Source organism: Tasmannia lanceolata, unplaced genomic scaffold, assembly GCF_043159265.1.
Source record: "Tasmannia lanceolata isolate RefF3 unplaced genomic scaffold, GAP_Taslan_0.1 ptg000008l, whole genome shotgun sequence".
NCBI classification, from domain to species: domain Eukaryota; kingdom Viridiplantae; phylum Streptophyta; class Magnoliopsida; order Canellales; family Winteraceae; genus Tasmannia; species Tasmannia lanceolata.
In genome coordinates this window covers 63513169-63534384 of record NW_027518685.1, presented here as the reverse complement: position 1 = coordinate 63534384, position 21216 = coordinate 63513169, and the positions used below count along the sequence as shown (strand labels likewise).

Below are 21216 nucleotides of genomic sequence, written 5' to 3'. Positions count from 1 at the left end.
TTTGTCTACTATATAACAGTAATTACACTGGCTAGTGGTATCTAAGTGCCAACAGTATTATGCATTCCCCCAATGGTTAAGGGTCCAAAAATAAACTAGCATCCCAAGAAAAGCTGATTCGATATTCATAAGGGTTATGTATTCAATAGCATGTGGTTCAAAAAGGTTCATAATGGGTGTACAGTTTCAATCTATTAAGTATCATGGTTTTCAATATTCAATAGGGTGCAATATTCAATAATCTGAATTGGGTTTTAAATAGTAAAGCATGTGAACAAAAAGAATATTGTTAAAAAGGGTTTGGAATAACCCATCAGTATAGTCCCTTATTACTCACCTCGATTGAAGTTCGAAATCCTTTTCACAGTATACCTTGGTTACTGTCATGATGCAACTCACCCAAAATCAAAATTTCTTTGGTAAAGGGGTTGTCCGTGATGGCCTAGCACAATGCTAGTCAAGCCAACCAAGTTTGCATACACAAAGATCAAACAATAATCAAGAACACACACACACACACAACGACACAACACAAGGGACTTTTTAACATGGCTCGGCCAAATCTCTTCCTACTCCACGAATTTCACTATTGCCTTAGTACATACAAAGGAAAGTCACAACAATTGCATATCTGTTGCCTTCTGTTGCCTATCTGCCTTGGGCGTTTTGCACATAAAACGCCCATTACATTCAAATTTGCACAATCCGTGTGCCTAAGCACTTACAAATGACAAGCCACCATGTGGCATAATAGTTGCCTAACCACCTAGCCATGATTACCTTAAGAAGTCTTCACAATGTGCAAGTGCATGCCAATGCTTTGCTGTCATGTGTGCCAAAACCGCCCACCAGTTGCCTATGCTTTGCCTTCCTTGCGCACAAGCCTTTGAACACGACCAAGTAGTGCCTTGGTTTGATTCATAACTATTTGCAACCGTTGCCTCCATGTGCAAACACGCCCAGGCGCTTGCCAATTGTCACATGCGCACTGGTGCCCTGGTTTTGCCTATCTATTGCCCACCAGCCAGTGCCCAATGATCCAATGCCTATGAATCCAGTGCCCAATGATCCAGTGCCCACTAATGATCCAGTGCCTATGAATCCAGTGCCCACTGATCCAATGCCCAATGATCCAGTCCCACTAATGATCCAGTGCCTACGAATCCATTGCCCAACCCAACCAGTGCCCAACTAGTCTAGTGCCCAACTAGTCCATACTTGAGTTAGGCTAGGTTTCCACTAATGCTTGCTCATGCAAGCTATGCATAGCCCACACCTATGCTCTAGGTCATGCCAAAGCCTTGGTCCCATGACCTTCTTCCCACCTTGATATTCCAAGCGCACATTGGCCAGGGTGCAAGGTGCCACCACAAGCCAATGTGTGTGTCAATATTTTAAGGGGGTGACAGTTACCTACAATCAATAGTATGAATATTCTTCATAAGTTCCATTATTAATTTCAGTCCTATAAGGCATATATATCCTTCCACTGACATAAGACACCATTTGATGCTTAATTGGAAAATAATCGATAAACTGTCATAGGGTTCTTTTAGTATTTTGGAATTTTTATCATTATAAAGTTTCCAAAACTTTTTTAAACTATTTTTAACAGAAAGAACACGTTTCGGCATGTCCGTAGAGTACAAGAGTGTTGAAAACGGACGAGAAACGAAGAAGTTATGAATTTTAGAAGTTTAAGCTGCTGGGGAAAAATGCTGCGCCGGACGTCTGGGAACTTTGCGAGATGTCCGAGAAACTTTCAGTTTGCTGGACTGTACTCAGTCAGACGTCCTCCATTTTTCACCGGTCGGCCGTCCCAGTGTGGACCCAGTTTTTCCCGAAATGCGATTTTTTACAGTTTTTTACACTAAAACTGTCATAACTCATACGTTTGACATCCAAATCGTGCGTGGTTGGATCCATTGGACTCGTATCGACGAGAGGAATCCATCTAACCCAATTTCATGCTAAAAAATCCTCAGATCTAATTACCAAAATTAATTAAATATTTTTAGGGACCGATCTAAACCCTAATTATAATTCTAAAATCAAAGTTCTGTTAGAGATCCATGAATTCATGCCTTAGATAAATCATATATCTATCAATCTTTTGTTTAGTTCATATTAAACGAAGAACACTCAAAGTTCTTACCCAGATTCGCGGTCGAAGGCTCTGCGATCGCTTCTCTAATTTCTTGGTCTTGATCTTCTTCTCCTTCAATTGGGGTTTCTCTCTCTTTTAGGGCTGCAGAAGAGATTAGGGTTGAATTATGTTCTGCATAACCTTAAAGAATATATTTATAGTTTTCTATTAGAGTCTTAACCCTAATGGGTTTTATAAAGACTGAAACACCCCTCTCTTAAGAGGGTGGACGAATTTTGCATTGGGGGTATTTTGGGTACCCAAAAATTCGGGCGTCCACAATAGCCAAACTAGACATTCTCAATTGCATCATTAGCATACATTGCGACACTTGTCTATAACTATTGCACGTTATGGCACCACACAAGCCATATATATGGTGGGTGCCACCCCACCATTTAGCATCGTTCAGCCCAGTTTGTTTTGAATTTTGAGAATCGATTGTGAGTCCAAAACTGATTGTTGGACTCAAAAATTAAACATAACTTCACGTCCAATAATCAGTTTTGGACTCGAAATCCAAAACAAATAAGGACAAGGCATCAAATGGGATAGAGAGCTAGAGCGGACAAAGAAAAGGGCAACCGAGCCCCACTCTTCGAGCAGAAACATCAAATCATAAAGTGTAACCCAATATGGAAAACTTGTTCAGAGTATAGTGTGAGTGTTAAGACAAAGAGAACAATTTCTGTATTGAATCTTTTCTCTGTAATTTTAGTTGGGTACAACATGTTTATTTATATACAGTTAAATTGTTTTAGAGAATTCCTGTTCCAGAGAATTCCATAGAATATTCTACAAATCTACCATGTTCCAGAGACTTCTACAAAATGAATAGGGAAATGATTACAGCACAACTATGTTTTGATAGATGTGCTCATGTATCTTGTCTTTTAGCATGTAATTGTCATGTAGGTGCTTTCTGGGGACCGTAAAAACCCTTTTACAACTCTTTAAATATAAAAGATAAGAAACATGAGTGTCATGTATCAAAACATGTTGGTAGATGATATTTTCACTCTGGGCATTATGCATGCGCTCCCCTTATAAGGTGATTTGACGTGAACAGTGTGCAACTTTAATGCTTTTTGACGTCAAATCACCTTATAAGGGGAGCACATGCGTAATGCAGGGGGTGGAAATATCATCGCTCGACATGTTTTTGCTGGAATCATTTCCCAAATAATATTCTACAAATCTTCCAAGACTTCTACAAATCTCCAAGATTGTAAGCCAATGTTCTAGAGACTTCCACAAATTTTGGTCAACTGTAGTATATACGCTTTGCTATTTTAGGAATATTTCTAGTACTCCCCGTCATGTCGGAGCGTGAAGATTCTTGAGGCCCAACTCTGCTAGAATGACTCAAAAATTGTCTTGTCCGAATGCCTTAGTGGAAATATCAGCTAGCTGATATGAAGAACGAATGAAAGATGGCTGAATAAGTCCTTGCCGAAGCTTTTCAAATACAACATGGCAATCCAATTCTATATGCTTTGTGCGCTAGTGAAACATCGGATTGGCGGCTTGATTATCATGATGAAGAGTGATGGGCTCAGGATGAGGGACACCGAGGTATTCAAGTAAAAATTTGAAAAATACTCGACCTCGTGGCCGCATGCCATATAGATGAGTGGTTTAGATAATCTTACGAGTGGGGCCACACTTTACTTGACTTTCCGGCCACACACAACATAAAGAGCAACGATATTTTTACCCCCTTGCAGTACGCATGCGCCCCCCTTTTAACGTGATTTGACGTCAAAAAGCGTTAAAGTTGCTCACTGTTCACGTCAAATTACGTTATAAGTGGGGCGCATGCGTACTGCAGGGGAGGGGGGGGGGGTGAAAATATAACTTTCAATATAAAATCTCTCATTTCCAAACCTTCACAAGAAACCCTAGATCATGCGTCAAAAACCCTAGAACTCCCCTCCCCATCTCATTTCTTCTCGTAAGGTAGTTTTCTTCTCTCAAATCTCTTTTCATCCTCTGTTTCGTTTATTCTATGATATATGGACGATTTGCAAGAGAGATTGAAATACAAATTTATGATTTTAAGGTTTTCCTTATTTTTCTACTCTGTTTATTCTTGCTTCACAAACAGAGTAAGCTTTTGTTCAAGTCATTTGATTCCATATATGCATTATTGTCTCTGTATTTGTTTTTTTTAATTGGATGAACCTTATCATTTTCTTTATATTTTTCTGATTTATTTGTTTCCAATCTTAAAGTAAAATGTATAGGAGTTCTCAATCCAAACACACAAAACACATCAGATTTGAGGGTGACTATACTCTTAAATCTTAAAACAAGCAGAAACTGTGTGATTATTTTCCTTGTATTTTGATTTTTCTATTTTCTTTGCTTCTTTTTTCTAATTGAGTTTCTGGTGCCTTAATGACGTTTTAAATTGTTAGATATTTATTTGCTTTCAGTTAGGTTAATTGGGTTCAAACCTGCTAGATGTGATATGAAGCAATTAGTTTGAATGTAGTGTTACTTGATCTTAAAAGAAAAGAAATTATTTAGCTAAAAGATCATAAAAGAGAGCAAATATGTCAAGAGAAGAAATTATTTTAAAAGAGAAATTATTATGGGCAAACCGAGAGAACAAATGGTGGTCTTAATGATATTTATGAATATTTTATTTTGACATTGGCTAGTTGGATTATGTTGGTTTCTATAAAGGAGCAAATATGGAAAGAGATTCTATTTGGCTAAAGGATATTGTTGACATTTTCTTGCACTTCGTGTTTCATATTTGTTTCCACGATCATTTTATCACTCGGGTTTTATGTTCGTTTTTGTCACGTTTCTCCTGCATTTTCCAAATGTTTCTAATGAGTTTTCATATTTGTTTCTCAATGCGTTTCACATGCGCTTTTCTTTCCCTTCCCTTTTATTTTCTTTCAAATGTTTCCCATATTCGTTTCATGCATTGCTTCCCAAATTTGTTTCCTTACTTTGCAACTATGGCTAAAATCCTAAGATGTGGGTATTGTGATCTTGAGTGTAATTTTTGTTTGAATTTGTTAGGCATTTAAGTTGTGCATCCGTACGCGTCCAAGGTAGTATTGATTGACGACTTGGGTTTGCCACAACAACGAGCTAGTGATGGCAGAGAAAGGAGGGCCGATCTTCAGAGACATCAGGCGATATTACTGTGATTATTGCGGCATTTGTAGGTCCAAGAAGTCTCTCATCACCTCCCATGTCCTCTCACATCATAAGGTATAGCTGCAACCCGCATCTCAACTATCTGTCTTTTATTTGGAATTCTTTTGGTTGTTAGGGAGGGGGGTTTCACGTCTTTTTCCTTTTTTTTTTCTCCTCTATCAAAAGGTAACCATCTAGGGTTAAGGTTTTGAATGGATCTGGGTTTCAAACCATGGATCTTCCTTGTTGATGGAAATGGAATTATATTTTTCTTTTTGAACTATATTTTATGGTAAATTGGCTTTTAGAATTTGAATTTTTAATATGGTTCTAACTTATGTGCATATAATATGTAATTCAGGAAGTTATCAAAGATAGAGAAGTTAATTACGATGATGGACCAAAGGATACGGGACCATATAGCTGTGAAGAATGCGGTGCGAAGTTTAGGAAGCCAGCTTATCTGAAACAACATATGCAAAGCCATTCCGTTGAGGTTTTTATCTCACTCTAGTTCTCACTTTTTCTTTACTCTCTTGATCTTAATAGTTAATTTATAGTTTTTTTTTCTTTGTTAAAGTTTTATTAATGGCCATGTATTTGTTCTATTCAGTTTTGGAAGAAATAGTCTATATTAGGCCCAATTAGGGAGGTTATTTCACTGAACAATTCGATTTTTGATTGTCTATATTAGGCTCAAATAGGCAAGGTTACTTCACTGACCAATCCATTTTTTTATTGTCTATATTATGCTCAAATAGGCAAGGTTACTTCACTGAACAATCTGATTTTTTGATTGGTAATCTCTTTTTATCCATTGAACTTTTCTGTTTTATCAGCGGGGCTACAACTTGAGATGAATGTTTAAATTCTTTTTATTTGGTAGGTTTTAGTTCCCTTGCTTTTCCTCATAATCAGTAATATATTTCCTCACTGGGTACATAAATGTCTACATTTTGTCAATCAGGTTCTTTCATAACTGCTCTTTGATAGAGCAAGTAGCTACCTTTATTTTCATTTTGCATTTGAGATGGGTTGGTTATAATATTGATCATGAGGAAGGTTATGGCCTTGTGGTGAGTGGGTTTTAGTTTTTTTATTTTTTTGAATGATTTTCTTTCTCTAATAACGTTAACAATGGATGTAAGGGAGATTTTTATAATAGAAGAGCGTTTGAAACTATATCTTGTGAGAAACCGTTTGCATGTTCTAATGCAGTCATATGGGAGCTTTGCAGAAAAGAATGAAGTTGACATTGGCTATATTATCATGATGTTGTCATCACCTATGCAAACCTCATGAGAACATAGGGGATTGTGCATCTTATTAGCAAATAGAGATTATATTTATGAAAAACACACCGAGCTAGGCTTTTCTTATTATGAAGAGACTTTTATACCACATTGTTGGAGGGCATCTATTATTCGTGGAGTTGTTCAAGATAGTAAGGTTTAGGAGTGGAGTTTTAGGGGTGTCGTTTCTATCAAGTCAGGTAGATGTGGTTGAGTGAGGTGTTAGTACATGCAAGTCAGTTTTGGTCTTTCTCAAGCTATGTGATGCTGTTTGATAGAATCAATGGACCATTTAATGATTCAATGCTTGTTTGCTTACATGATGCAGTCTTTCATTTACTCTTTCTATTGGATAAAGTGGGTGTGGTGTTGATGGACCAATAGGGAAGACAATAAGTTCTTGTAGCTCTGATACCAAACTGATAGTCTGATGCACATTTAGCAGAGATTCCCTCTAACTTTCAGTTTTGTAAAACTTACTCTAGCCTTGAACAAAATTTTCAAAAATATAACCATATCTTACTCTTAATCTTAGATCCATGTTAATCACTATTATCCATGGTAAAATTGCAATGGTCCACAATAAAATTACTCAAATCTGACCGTTAGATCTTGAGAGATCAAATCGACCACTAAATCTAATTGTTCAATTTAACTCAATCCGTTCATCAGATTTAAGATCAGATCCGTTCAATATGATCCTCAAGATGGTTATAGTCAAACTGAATAATCCGCATGATCTCTAGAAATTCAAATCACAAGACATGGGTTCTTCAATTCTAAACAAGTAGAAATAGACATTTAGATATTACCTCAATAGTTTCTATTTTTTTTATCTTTCAAAAAAAAAAACCCCTCAATAGTGTGAAAGAAAAGAATAGAATTCCAACGTATCCCACCAGGGGATCAATTAATCTCACATTAACAGTGGATCAAGAAATTATTCAAGATTGATCAAGGTTGCTCAAGTTAGTTTGTTTTCGTTCATAAACATAAGATCTTAAAGTCAATGGTCCTATGGCCTTTACAATATATAGACTTTCATTTGTCGACACGGACACTAGTGTCACGTGTCGACACGGACAAGGAGTGTCGGACACGGCAAACCCCAAAATTTAGAAATGGGGACACGGCTAAAATATAAAGTATATATGATACAACAACAAATATTAGTTAAAGAAGAGCTAAAAAGAGTTCATAATAAAAGAATAGTTAATAATAAAGGAGGTAAACACAATATGCAATAATAAAACGGAATGTCACACTTGACACGACAAAAAAATGTGTCCACACACCCACATTAAGTCTAACACTTATAGCAGTATATTTAAAAGTGTTCAAAGGAGTGTTGACACGGGCGGACACGGGTGGAGACGCATGTCGTGGCGGACATGGCATGACACGTGTGTCAGCAATAAATTCAAAGTGTCGGCTAAATCATAGTATATAAACCTCCTCAATTAATTCTTGAGACTTCCCACAAGTAAAACATGACATGTGGGCCTCCATTAACTTAAAATTGCAACTCTAGAAATTCCTAAACAAAAACCCCACAAAAATAAAAAAAATAAAGATGTGGGTGATAATGTCTCATGAATAATGCTGTGTTAATAGTTACATGTGAATAGTGACACATGAATAGTAAAACCTAAATAAAACATTATCGTATTCCAATTACATTAAAATTAAGGGAAAATGACAAAAAAAAAAACCGTTTTTTGGACTATTATTGAAAAAGCAGTGGGAAGTTGAAAAGGACAAAAAAGGAGTGCTTTTCATTGTTCTCCCATTCTTCAGGACTGAATTGCCCTTCACCTCATTCGAATAAACAAATACTTTTTTTACTTTTTACTTTACTTTTGAAAGTTACCTTTCTCTCTCCTTTACCTCTTTCCCTTCGACGGAAAAGAAACCCCATCGCCACGCTGGTGAATCCCCTTCGACGGAGAAGAAAACTCCGTTTATGCACGCCGGTGAATCCCCTGTTATTTGCATGCCGGTGAATCCTTCACTCTGCAAAAGCTTTATTTATGCCGTTGAATCGTTTTTGCACGCCGGTGAATCCCGTTGGAGATCGGTCGCCGTAGTTGAAGGAACTTGAAGTAGGTTTTCTTCTCATTTTTTTAAGATATTTAACAGATGCAAAACGCATTGCAAAACGCGTTGAAGCAATGGGTTTTTCAGATATGAGAGATTGAAAACCCATTTCTCCATTTCTTTTCTCATCTTCCATTGCTTTTGCAAATCTTTTTTCATGGGGTTTTGTTAGGGTTTTGCTAAACCAATTTCAAACACTATTTAGAGTTTTGTTAGGGTTTTGCTGAACCCATTTCAACCACTATTCTGTTAGGGTTTTGCTAAACTAATTTCCACCAGTATTTTAGGGTTTTGCAAAATCAATTTATAGTACTTAGGGTTTTTGAAATCCAATTTCGGGTACTATTCCTTTATAGTTTTGTTAGGGTTTTGCAAAAGCTTTGTTTAAAGTTTTTCTCTGTGGAGATTGAGTTCAATTAGTGGTTTGTAGTGAGGAATTAGTATTTGAAATCTGTTGTACTGGTTGAGATGTGTTGAAATAGTGGTTGAATTCTATTTTACTGGTTGAAATTGGTTGGAATAGTGGTTGAAATCTTTTTTAGTGGTTGAAATACTGGTTGAAAACTGTTCTACTGGTTGAAATGTGTTGAAATAGTGGTTGAAATATGTTTTAGTGGTTGAAATTGTAATTGAAATCTGTACTCTGTACTTATTGTTTGAAATGAGCTTGAAATTTTGGTTGAATTTTGGTTGAATTTGGTTGAAATCTGTTTTAGTTGTTATTTGTGTCTTCTTTGTAGTGAGGAATTAGTGTTTGAAATCTGTTGTAGTGGTTGAGATGTGTTGACATAGTGGTTGAATTCTGTTTTACTATTGGTTGAATTAGTTGTTGAAATCTGTCAACAACTATTTCAACCAATTTCAACCACTAAAACAGATTTCAGCCACTATGTCAACAATTTCAACAACTAAAACAGATTTCAACCACTATTTCAACCTAAATTTACAGATTTAAACCACTAATTCATTGCTAGAACAGTGTGATTTGCAAAACTAACTAAAAAGACACTTTCACTAACTAAGAAGACACTTTGAACAACTAAAACAGATTTCAACCAAAATTTCAAGCAATAAGTATAGAATATAGATTTCAACTACTATTTCAACCAATTTCAACCACAAACAGATTTCAACAACTAATTCAACCAATAGTAAAACAGAATTAACCACTATGTCAACACATCTCAACCACCACAACAGATTTCAAATACTAATTCCTCACTACAATGAAGATACAAAGAACAACAAAAACAGATTTCAACCAAATTCAACCAAAATTCAACCAAAATTTCAAGCCCATTTCAAACAATAAGTACATACTACAGATTTCAATTACAATTTCAACCAATTTCAACCACTATTTCAACACATTTTAACCACTGGAACAGTTTTCAACTACTAATTCAACCAGTATTTCAAGCACTAAAAAAGATTTCAACCACTATTTCAACCAATTTCAACCAGTAAAATAGAATTCAACCACTGTTTCAACACATCTCAACCAGTACAATAGATTTCAAACACTAATTTCTCACTACAAACCACTAATTGAACTCAATCTCCACACAGAGAAAAACTTTAACAAAGCTTTTGCAAAACCCGAACAAACCCTAAGTACTCGAAATTGATTTTGCAAAACCCGAACAAAACCCTAAAATAGTGGTGGAAATTAGTTTAGCAAAACCCTAACAGAATAGTGGTTGAAATGGGTTTAGCAAAACCCTAAGGCTCTATTTGGTTAGATGAGATTTTAGTGGAAGTCGTAGTCAACAAGGAGGTGACAAGGGTGGGATATGTGTAGACTTGTCTAAGAGAAGATTAGAGGGAATTTTGGAGAATTTTGGTAGTGTGTTTGGTTAGATGTCAAAGCATGTGGGAGAACGGAGGGGTGTCATTAACAAAATAAATAGTAGAAGAGAGAGAGAAAGAGAGAAAAAAGTAATGATTACACATGGCATATCATATTCTACTCTTCTCCCCTCTAAAATTTACCAAAAACAAGGTTTGGCATTAGAAAAGTAGGGGAGGGGACAATCCCGCCACATAGGCGCCACCTAAGCAAAAAGCTAATAATGATGTCTCTTCCATGTCTAGTAGTCCAATGGGATTTGAGCTAAAAAATGACAACCAAACAACATTTGGTATTTCATATTCCTAGAAATGCTCAGCCGTCTTCCCTACTTTTTGCAACCAAACAGAGCCTAACAAAACCTTAATAGTTTTTGAAATTGGTTTGGCAAAACCCTAACAAAACCCCACGAAAAAAGATTTGCAAAAGCAATTGAATTGGTTTAGCAAAACACTAACAAAATCCCATGAAAAAAGATTTGCAAAAGCAATGGAAGATGAGAAAAGATATGGAGCAATCCCGCCACATAGGCGCCACCTAAGCAAAAAGCTAATAATGATGTCTCTTCCATGTCTAGTAGTCCAATGGGATTTGAGCTAAAAAATGACAACCAAACAACATTTGGTATTTCATATTCCTAGAAATGCTCAGCCGTCTTCCCTACTTTTTGCAACCAAACAGAGCCTAACAAAACCTTAATAGTTTTTGAAATTGGTTTGGCAAAACCCTAACAAAACCCCACGAAAAAAGATTTGCAAAAGCAATTGAATTGGTTTAGCAAAACACTAACAAAATCCCATGAAAAAAGATTTGCAAAAGCAATGGAAGATGAGAAAAGATATGGAGCAATGGGTTTTCAATCTTTTACATCTGAAAAAGAAATGGAGCAATGAGTTTTCAATCTTTCACATCTGAAAAACCCATTGCTTCAATAATGGGTTTTGCATCTGTTAAATATCTAAACAAAAATATGAGAAGAAAACCTACTTCAAGTTCCTTCAACTACGGCGGCCGATCTCCAACGGGATTCACCGGCGTACAAAAACAGTTCATCGGCGTGAATAAAGCTTTTGCGGAGTGAAGGTTTCACCGGCGTGCAAATAACGGGGGATTCACCGGCATGCATAAACGGAGTTTTCTTCTCCGTTGAAGGGGATTCACCGGCGTGGTGAAGAGGTTTTCTTCTCCGTCGAAGGGGATTCACCGGCGTGGCGATGTGGTTTCTTTTCCGTCGAAGGGAGAGAGGCAAAGGAGAGAAAAAGGTAACTTTCAAAAGTAAAGTAAAAGTAAAAAAAAGTATTTGTTTATTCGAATGGGGTGAAGGGCAATTCGGTCCTGAAAAATGGGTGAACAGTGAAAAGCACTCTTTTTGGTCCTTTTCAACTTCCTAATGCTTTTTCAATAATAGTCCAAAAAACGGTTTTTTTTGTCATTTTATCTAAAATTAAAATAATAAAAGACAATTATAAACAATTATAGACACTGAAACAAAAGACAATTATAGACACTTTCCATGTGCCTCATCATCATCTTTAGCTCATTTTCTTTTTTTATCCCTTTTTTTTTGTTAATGATGTATCATGTGATTAGTGACACATGTATAGTAAAACATTATTCCATCCCGATCACATTAAAATTAAAATCCCTAAGGACAAAATACCCCGATTGAAATAAAAGGAAAAAGCGAAAGCTGTTTTGATCAGCTCCATCATTATCTTTAGCTCCTTTTCTAATTTTCATGAAGAATGATCCCTATCATTCTTCCCTACTTGAAAAAATCTCGACTCTGTCCAGTAAATAGAATTGTACTGGTTATAAGGGTCTTGAGTAACACATTGGAACTCTTCCGCAGTAGCAGTCATAGGGGTCTTCACAATCAAAACTAAGGTTCTTACCTCCTTGGAAAACATTATCTATTTATTGTTTTTGTTGTGGGTGCTGTAGTGTTCAATACATCACAAAAGACAGCATTATCATTGCAATTCTCTTGTTGTTTCAGAGGATTGGTCCTGTTTGCAGTTTTAGCCTCTTCTCTATGTGCGGGATTTAAATGGGATTAATTTTGCGTGTGGGTGCTGTATTGTTCAATACATCACAAAAGACAGCATTATCATTGCAATTCTCTTGTTGTTTCGGAGGATTGGTCCCCGTTTGCAGTTTTAGCCTCTTCTCTACTTGCGGGATTTAAATGGGATTAATTTTGCAGGGTTTAAGGTTTTTAAATGATGAAAATCATATAAAAAAATCTGGATAAATTGCGTGAGGCATTGGATCCCACTTAAAGAACTCCAAAATGTGAGAAGGCAGAAATATTGATCTTGACTGGACTAGTACCAGGACGGGAGACCTCCTGTGAAGCTCCATCAAGGTAGCCTCAATCACGCAGGTCCCATTCTAGAGGTTTGTATACACCTATTCCATCATTTTCCTTCGCTTTCATCTTTCACCATTTTTCTGCCTCAATCTTTTGATTATTTATATTTTTGAATTAATGTGTGTCTTCATAAGCTAACTTTGATTTGGGTCATCACTTTCCTACATGATATAGAGGTCATTTTCCTGCCCAGTAGATGATTGTCACTCCAGTTACAGACGGAAAGATCATTTGACTCGCCACCTCATCCGGCATCAAGGAAAACTCTTCACATGCCCTGTAGAGAAGTGCAATCGTAGGTTTGCATTTCAGGCCAATATGAAACGACATGTGAAGGAGCTACATGATGAAGAGTCCCCAAGTGAAGGACAAAAGCTGCATGTTTGCCAGGAAGTTGGATGTGGAAAGACTTTCAAGTTTGCATCTAAGTTAAGGAAGCATGAGGATTCACATGGTAAGTTCTCAAGGGTCTAATGGTCAATTTGTTTAGTTATCTGATTCCGGAATCCACTTTGCATTTGTGCAACACAACTTACTAGTTGGCTAGATCTTTTAGTACATTTGGTGCCCATAGTGTTTTTTTTCTCTCTGATTTTTTCCCTGAATGGTGACCATAGTGTTTTTCCTTTCGTCCTTGCATATCTGACAGGTCCTTGTTTGAAAAAATTGGGGAAAATGTTGGAAACTTTGTGTCATTCCCTCCCTCCCTCCCTCCCTCCCTCCCTCCCTCTCTGTGTGTGTGTGTGTGTGTGTGTCTTCCTATATATATTATATTAATAGTATAAATGTACAGGTAGGTAAATACATTTCATATTAATATATACACATTTCGTATTTAGATAGGAGGCAATCCCATATATGACCGAAGTGTCTTTCATTTTTATTTTCAGTAAGAAAAGGTGCTTAACTTTAACCAATAGAAACTTTAACCAATAGATTGTCGTGGGGTTATCTATATTATATCTATTTATATATATTTGAAATGGTTTTAAATTTGAGGAAAATGATTGTGAGCTTGAAGCTCATATATATGAGCTTGAGGGCCCAAACACATGTGGGCCCACATTGTTAGGATGATCCAAAGCATTCATTTGAAAGGCCCTTACATAGATAGGATGTGTACAAAAAATCAGCTTCATAGGATCATCCTAAGCCATCCAAATGTGGAGGGCAAAATGGACAGACACCGTTTGCCACAGATCTGCCCATTTTTGCCCTCTGCTTTTGGAAGGGTTAGGATGATCCAATGGATCTGATTTTTGGTACACACCCTATCTATGATGGGGCCTTGCAAATGAATGGTTTGGATCACCACAAAAAATGTGGGACCCATGTGTTTGGACCCTCAAGCTCATATAAGCTATATGAGCTTCAAGCTCACAATCATTTTCCTCTTTATATATATATATATATATATATATATATATATATATATATATATATATATATATAGAGGAAACTGTTGGTGAGCTTAAGCTCACCAAACTTTTGGTGAGCTAGCTTGCCCAATCACATGGGGGCCCACTTTGTTAGGATGATCCAAACCATTCATTTTAAAGGCCTTATGATAGATAGGGGGTGTACCAAAAATCAGCTCCATAGGATCATCCTAACCCCTTCATTTGTGGAGGACAAAAATGGGCAGATTTGTGTCTGTCCATTTCTGTCCTCCACAAATGGAGGGGTTAGGATGATCCTATGGAGCTGATTTTTGGTACACCCCCTATCTATGATAAGGCCTTTAAAATGAATGGTTTCGATCACTCCCCAAAATGTGGGACCCATGTGATTGGGCAAGCTAGCTCACCAACAGTTTCCTCATATATATATATAATATGGAAATGATTTTAGCATGGTTTTAAATTTCGGAACGGCCGAAATATTTCGGTTTCGGCAGAAAACAAAACAAAATGCACAGAGTTTAGGAAAAGTACAAAATTTCGCCAGTATTTAAAAGAGCTTTCAGGAGAATATTACAATTCTCAAAATGCTTTTACATGCCCTCTAAATACTAAACGATACGCATCTTATATAAAAAGAGTGGAGTGCTGCAATCATTTCCCTATATATTATATTAATATATGGTCCGTATCTGGTCTGTCGGCTAGAAACACAGTGGGCCCACATTGTTTGTGTGATCCAAGACATTCATTTGATGGGCCCTGAGATAGAGTGTGTGCAAAATATCATCTCCATAGAATCATCCCAACCCCTCGATTTGTGGAGGTGCAAAATGGACAGATCTCATAGCCGTCCATTTTGCACCTCAACAAATCAAGGGTTAGGATGATCCTATGGAGACTATTTCTTGGGCACACCCTATCTATGTCAGGCCCCACCAAATGAATAGTTTGCTTCACCCAAACAATGTGGTTCCCACTGTATTTCTGCTCGACGGACCAGATAAGTTATCTGGTCGATCGACCAAAAACACTTTTCTGTTAACACACATATGGTGATGATATATTCGCACCCCCTATAGGATAATTCACTTCTTTAACGTAAATTGACGTCAAAAAGCGTTAATGTCTGCCACATGCCCTCCTTTTTTGACATCAATTCATCATAAAAGGGTGCAAATTAACCTACAGGGGGTGCAAATTTATCAGCTCCATATATATATATATATATGGTGGGCTTAAGCTCACCAATAGTTTCCTCTATATATATATATATATATATATATATATATATATATATATATATAGAGAGAGAGAGAGAGAGAGAGAGAGAGAGAGAGAGAGAGAGAGAGAGAGAGAGAGAGGAAAAGGATTGTACACTCGAGCGCACCAAGCTTAGGTACGCTCGAGTGCCCCAAACTCATGTGGGCCCACTTTTTTAGGATGGTCCAAAGCATTCATTTGAAAGGCCCTTACATAGATGGGGTATGTACCAAAAATTAGCCCCATAGGATCATCCTACCAATCCATTTTTGGAGGTCAAAATGGACAGACTCTGTTTATCCACAAATCTGCCCATTTTTGCCCCCCACTTTTGGAGGGGTTAGGATAATTCAATGGACCTGATTTTTTGTACACATCCTATCTATGATGGGGCCTTACAAATGAATGGTGGATTACCACCAAAAATGTGGGACCCATGTGATTTGGCACTCGAGCGTATCTAAGCTTAGGTACGCTCGAGCGTACAATCCTTTTCCTCATATATATATATATATACCGGTAGATAGAAAAATAGAGAGGAGACAAACCCATATATCTCTGAAATGTCTATCATTTCTATTTTCAGTGAGAAAAGGTGCTTAACTTTAACCTGTAGTTTTTGGATTTTGTTCTTTGTATGGTCCTTGTATTATTATGTTTGCAAATAACTATGTTAATGCTTCTAATTCTCCGTTTTTTTCTACGACAGTTAAATTGGATACCGTGGAGGCGATCTGCTGTGAGCCAGGCTGTCTAAAGCGCTTCACTAATACTGAATGCCTTAAAGCCCACCTGCGTTCCTGCCATCAATACGTTACCTGTGAGATTTGTGGTACCCAACAGCTGAAGAAAAACATGAAGCGGCACCTGCGCACTCATGAAGATCAAGATGTTGCTGAGAAAATTAAGTGCAGTTTCAAGGGTTGCCTCCATACGTTTTCAAATGTAAGATTCTGCTACATTACGTGACAAAATTTCATTTTCTTACACTTATGGGTTTGTAGGGCCAGATGGCTCTAGAACAACTGTATCTTAATTGTACATGACAACGTAGACTCCTATTAGGCTATTACTGGATTAAATTGCAAAAACCCGCTAGGAACGAACATGCATCCACTACTCATATTCACTGATTAGGAGTACAACTAAGGTTGATTTTTGGGAATACAGGTTGAGCTGTTACTATAAAATTGGGTCGGGTTTGGGTTGATTCCAATTCATCTTTTAGCAAAAGCTCAACCCGACTTGACCGAAGTTGTACCCCTATCTCTGATTTAGGTTCTCAGTATGTGATGTCCCAAGGGCCAAAGAATTTAGATAAATTAGAATTATTAGAATATTTTTAGGGAAATGATATCGTTACAACCGTGTTTTAATAATTGCACTAATTCCTCGTCTTTTATCACTTAAAAAACTGCCAAAGGTTATTACAGTTCGCAAAGAGCTATGACAAGCCAATTTAAAAGGAAAAGACAAGATGGGTTTGTGCAATTATAAAAACATGGTTGTGCCGATATCATTTCCCTATTTTTATTTCAATCTTGCATGTCTGCAGTGGGGCTGATGCAGTTGTCTGTGGGATGCCTATATCTTAGCTGCCTATGGTCATTATCATCATCTTGTTAGTTGTTACCTATTATAGTTGTTAAATGGATTATTTTATGAAGAAGTACAACAATCCCATTAGTAATTAACACGCATCTGCTGCTAAAATTTCGTTCTGTTGTTCCTGTTTCCTCATTTTGTGCATTGCTTTATATTTGCAGGAATCAAATCTGAATAAACACATAAAGGCCATTCACCTTGAACTCAGACCATTTACCTGTGGAGTCTCTGAATGCAGGAAGAAATTCCCATACAAGCATGTGAGGGATAATCATGAGACTTGTGGGCCGCATGTCTATGTCCACGTAAGTATACCTTATTGTTTATTTTACATTTCAGGTTGCCAAATAGAGTTTTGTTCTATTCCATACTTTATTTGATGCATGTAACGGGGCAAATGTTTAAGTGCTGATGCTAGTTTTGCATTTTCCCATATTAAATCGTCACGTCATCTAGAAAATGGGCTTGTGGCATGAGTGTGGGTACGAGTCTTGGAATCCGACATGTTTACCAAGTTTTGTATTTGGCTGGCCTTAGGAAAAAGGATTCATAGATTCACCAATATGTTTTAATCAAATTTAGTTTTCTTTGTTTTACAGGTAAAATGGTCATAATAAGTAATATATTGGGAATTTTAATATATCAAATATATAATGCTTTATTTTCATTTAAAAAAAATACTATTAAAATAGATAATACTCAAAATGTGATACTTCTGAATTTGTTGTAATAAAGAAAAATATAAGAGATCTAGAAGTGTCGTAAAGTATTGGCGTGTCTGTTACAGATACGTCGTCCATTCATAAATATAGAACTGTAGTAAAGTATTGTGGTTGGCTTGCCTTTAGCAAACCTGTTGTAAATAGACAAAGGGATTTCAAGCTATTAATTTTGCTAGCTTTTTTTTTCTTGTTTTCTAATACGATCCTAGATCGTATTGTAAAAAAAAGATAAAAATTAAAGAAGAGAGAGGGAGGAGAAATAGCCAATAGCTCTATGACCTCCTAATTCCAGACGTTTTCCATTCACTGTTTCTCTCATTACTGCCAAGTCCAATAAAAATAACATCTAACAGCAATGAAGAAAGGATAACTACAAATAAAGATAAAGATAACTAAGATACGGTAGAGATAACTATGAAATAAGCTAACCAACACAACCTGTGAAGAATAAGGAATCCTGAAAAATAGGATCGTATCATTCCCTCGTCCTGGCAAACACCCTTGTCCTCAAGGGTTGGAGCTGGGAAACCTGGACGACCTCCTCATCTTGAGGCAAGATAGCTTGATCGGAATTGTTTCCGCTTTCGTTGTCTTCTTGTTCATGCCCGATTATAATGGCAAGATGTGCCTTACATTGGTGACCTCACCAGTAGCGTTCGTCGCAATTATAGCAAAGCCCCTTTTTTCTGCGTTCGTCCATCTCGGTTAGTGTCATTCGTTTAATTGGCGGGATCTCCTCTTTTGGTGTAGAATTAGATGGACTGCCAATAAACTTTGGTACACTCAAAAGATTAAAGTGATGTTGTGCAGAAATGGCTTCTTCATTCAACGTGGCTAGTTGGAAGGCTTGTATTAGAGTAGTTGGGTGCGAAATTCTTACACCCGAACAGATATCGTCTCGAAGACCAGATATGAAACACCCTACCAAAAATGATTCCGGTAAGCGCGAGGTGCGATTCGCCATGCGTTCGAACTGTGTTACTAGGCTCAAACCGTTGAGGTTTAATTCAGTTTTGCGAGTGCCCCATTTGGATCTTCATGTTCACTAGGCCCGAACCGCGTGCATAAAGCACTAGTGAATTGCTCCCATGTCATCTCACCAATAGTGCGTCGCATCCACTGATAGTCTGATACCAAGGGATGACATCACCAGTAAGATAAATGGTAGCTAGATCTACCATTTGATCGTCCGGAATATTTTTAAACCTTTGAATTTTCGGTATTGGAAAATTGGAAACCCACCCGGATGGATCTGCTCCATCAAATCGTAGATTCACGAGTGCCCCATTTGGATCTTCATGTTCACTAGGCCCGAACCGCGTGCATAAAGCACGAGTGAATTGCTGCCATGTCATCTTGCCAATAGTGCGTCGCATACACTGATACCAAGGGATGGCATCACCAGTAAGATAAATGGTAGCTAGATCTACCATCTGATCATTCGGGATATTGAATTTTCAGCATTGGAAACCCACCCAGATGGATCTGCTTCATCGAATCGTGGAAAGTCAAGTTTAACGGACCGATGATAATGCAGGTGGTTGAGTTGGTCCATCAATTTCGTCGGCGTTTTGGCGAACTCCATGTTGCACGTTGTTTTCATGATTGGAGGATGCTTCCAGGGAGGCCAGTCGTGATTGATTCTTTAGAGAGCCAATTTCTTCATGGACGGTTGTTGCTAATTGATCAAATCGCTTGAGAATTTGACCTAATTGTTCTCATGGTTGGGTGATGTTCTGCGCCAATTCTGCGTTGGTGGGCATTGTGTCGGCTCTGATACCAAATAATACAATCCTAGATCGTATTGTTAATAAATGATAAAAATTGAAGAAGAGAAAGGGAAGACAAACAGAGGGGCTACGACCTCCTAATAGAGGGGCTACGACCTCCTAATTCCAGACGTTTTTCATTCACTGCTTCTCTTGTTACAGCCAAGTCCAATAAAAATAACATCTAACAGAAAAGACTGACAACTACAAATAAAGATAAAGATAACTAAGATATGGTAGAGATAACTAGGAAATAAGCTAAACCAAATAAGCTAACCAACACTACCCATGTAGAATAAGGAATCCTGAAAAATAGGATCGTATCATTTTCAATTACCTATGCTCTGATCTTTGTTTTTCAATTTTGGATTTGGCTGCATTTTACTCTCTCTCTCTCTTTAATTTATTTGGAAACATAGGGAATTGATGAACATATGCCCAGAAAACACTTTGAAAATGGGATTCCGTGTTGAAAAAAAAAGGGGATGGATATGACTGTTGATTTGACCTTTTAAAGATGTATTTATTATTTTTATGGGATTTGAGCTCCCTTCCTTTGTACTTTATAGTGGACGTGGCTCCAACGAACGATGCCCATTTTTTTAAAATTCAAAATGGATTCCTGTTTTTCTAGCAGTGCTCTATGATCTCCTTTGTTTGCCTTGAATCGCTTCATTTTACTTCAGAGTCTATGCGTGCTGGTTTTTCTCCCCTGGGATGTCATCATCATTAATGGGTTTTTCCTTTTACTGCAGGGGGATTTTTTGGAATCTGATGAGCATTTCCGGTCCAGGCCGAGAGGTGGGCTAAAAAGGAAAAGCATGAATCCAGAAATATTGCAGCGGAAAAGGGTTGTTCCTCCAGGACAGGCTTCTGCTTTGGATAATGGGACTGACTACCTGAATTGGTTGCTTTCTTCTGAGGACTAACTAGTAGGAGGGATTGGCACATACTGAAAATTGAGTGTCTATCGATACTACAAGTTTTTTACGTGCCACATAAGAAAATGCCACGTTAAGTAAGATAAGCTTGAAGTGGGTTGGCTTTGGTTGTTGCTATTTTTTAGGGGAGTCAAATGAGGTCTGAATAAAAGATTGTTGGCAGGATAAGAGAAAACGTGAAGGTCATTTCCTATTTTGTTGGAAGTAGTAGTAGAAGAGTCATTATATATGAATTGTATTGTAATTGGTAAATGAGCTTAATGAATGATCTTTCTGTTGGAGGCTGGTTTTCCTCAAACTAAACCAACACCTTTGTGTTAGTTGCCAGGTTTTCTCCATTCAACCTACATTGAACTGTTACTCTATCTTTCTTCTTCTTCATCACCATAGGTCCGTCCAAGAAGCAGATGAACTCTCAATACGTACCAGAGTTAATAGTATTGAGCTCATATACATGGGAAAGAATCTTACAACCTCACTCGTGCAAAAGCCAACACTTGTTTCGGTAGTAAATATTCTCGGTGTAAGCGGCTATGGTCTCTGGTAGTCCCAAGAGAAGCAATTGGCTAACTCCTTGAGAGCCTTGATAATTTTCTATG

General features: G+C 37.3%; 1 protein-coding gene across 1 annotated transcript; it reads left to right on the top strand.

Annotated features, from left to right (window-relative positions):
- The first annotated feature begins 3954 nt into the window (after window positions 1–3954).
- LOC143885450 (transcription factor IIIA-like) lies at window positions 3955–20937 on the top strand. Its single transcript, XM_077389640.1, has 7 exons — window positions 3955–4105; window positions 5186–5380; window positions 5667–5801; window positions 13092–13371; window positions 16290–16525; window positions 17347–17490; window positions 20432–20937. The coding sequence occupies exons 2-7, from the start codon at window positions 5264–5266 to the stop codon at window positions 20603–20605; spliced, it is 1086 nt and encodes a 361-aa protein (XP_077245755.1). The 5' UTR covers window positions 3955–4105; window positions 5186–5263; the 3' UTR covers window positions 20606–20937.
- Window positions 20938–21216: the final 279 nt, after the last annotated feature.

Coding starts and splice junctions, on each gene's coding strand:
- LOC143885450 (XM_077389640.1), top strand. CDS start 5,264: ATGGCAGAGAAAGGAGGGCCGATCTTCAGAGACATCAGGCGATATTAC. Junction 5,381..5,666: donor ATGTCCTCTCACATCATAAG/GTATAGCTGCAA, acceptor TATGTAATTCAG/GAAGTTATCAAAGATAGAGA. Junction 16,526..17,346: donor GCCTCCATACGTTTTCAAAT/GTAAGATTCTGC, acceptor TTATATTTGCAG/GAATCAAATCTGAATAAACA.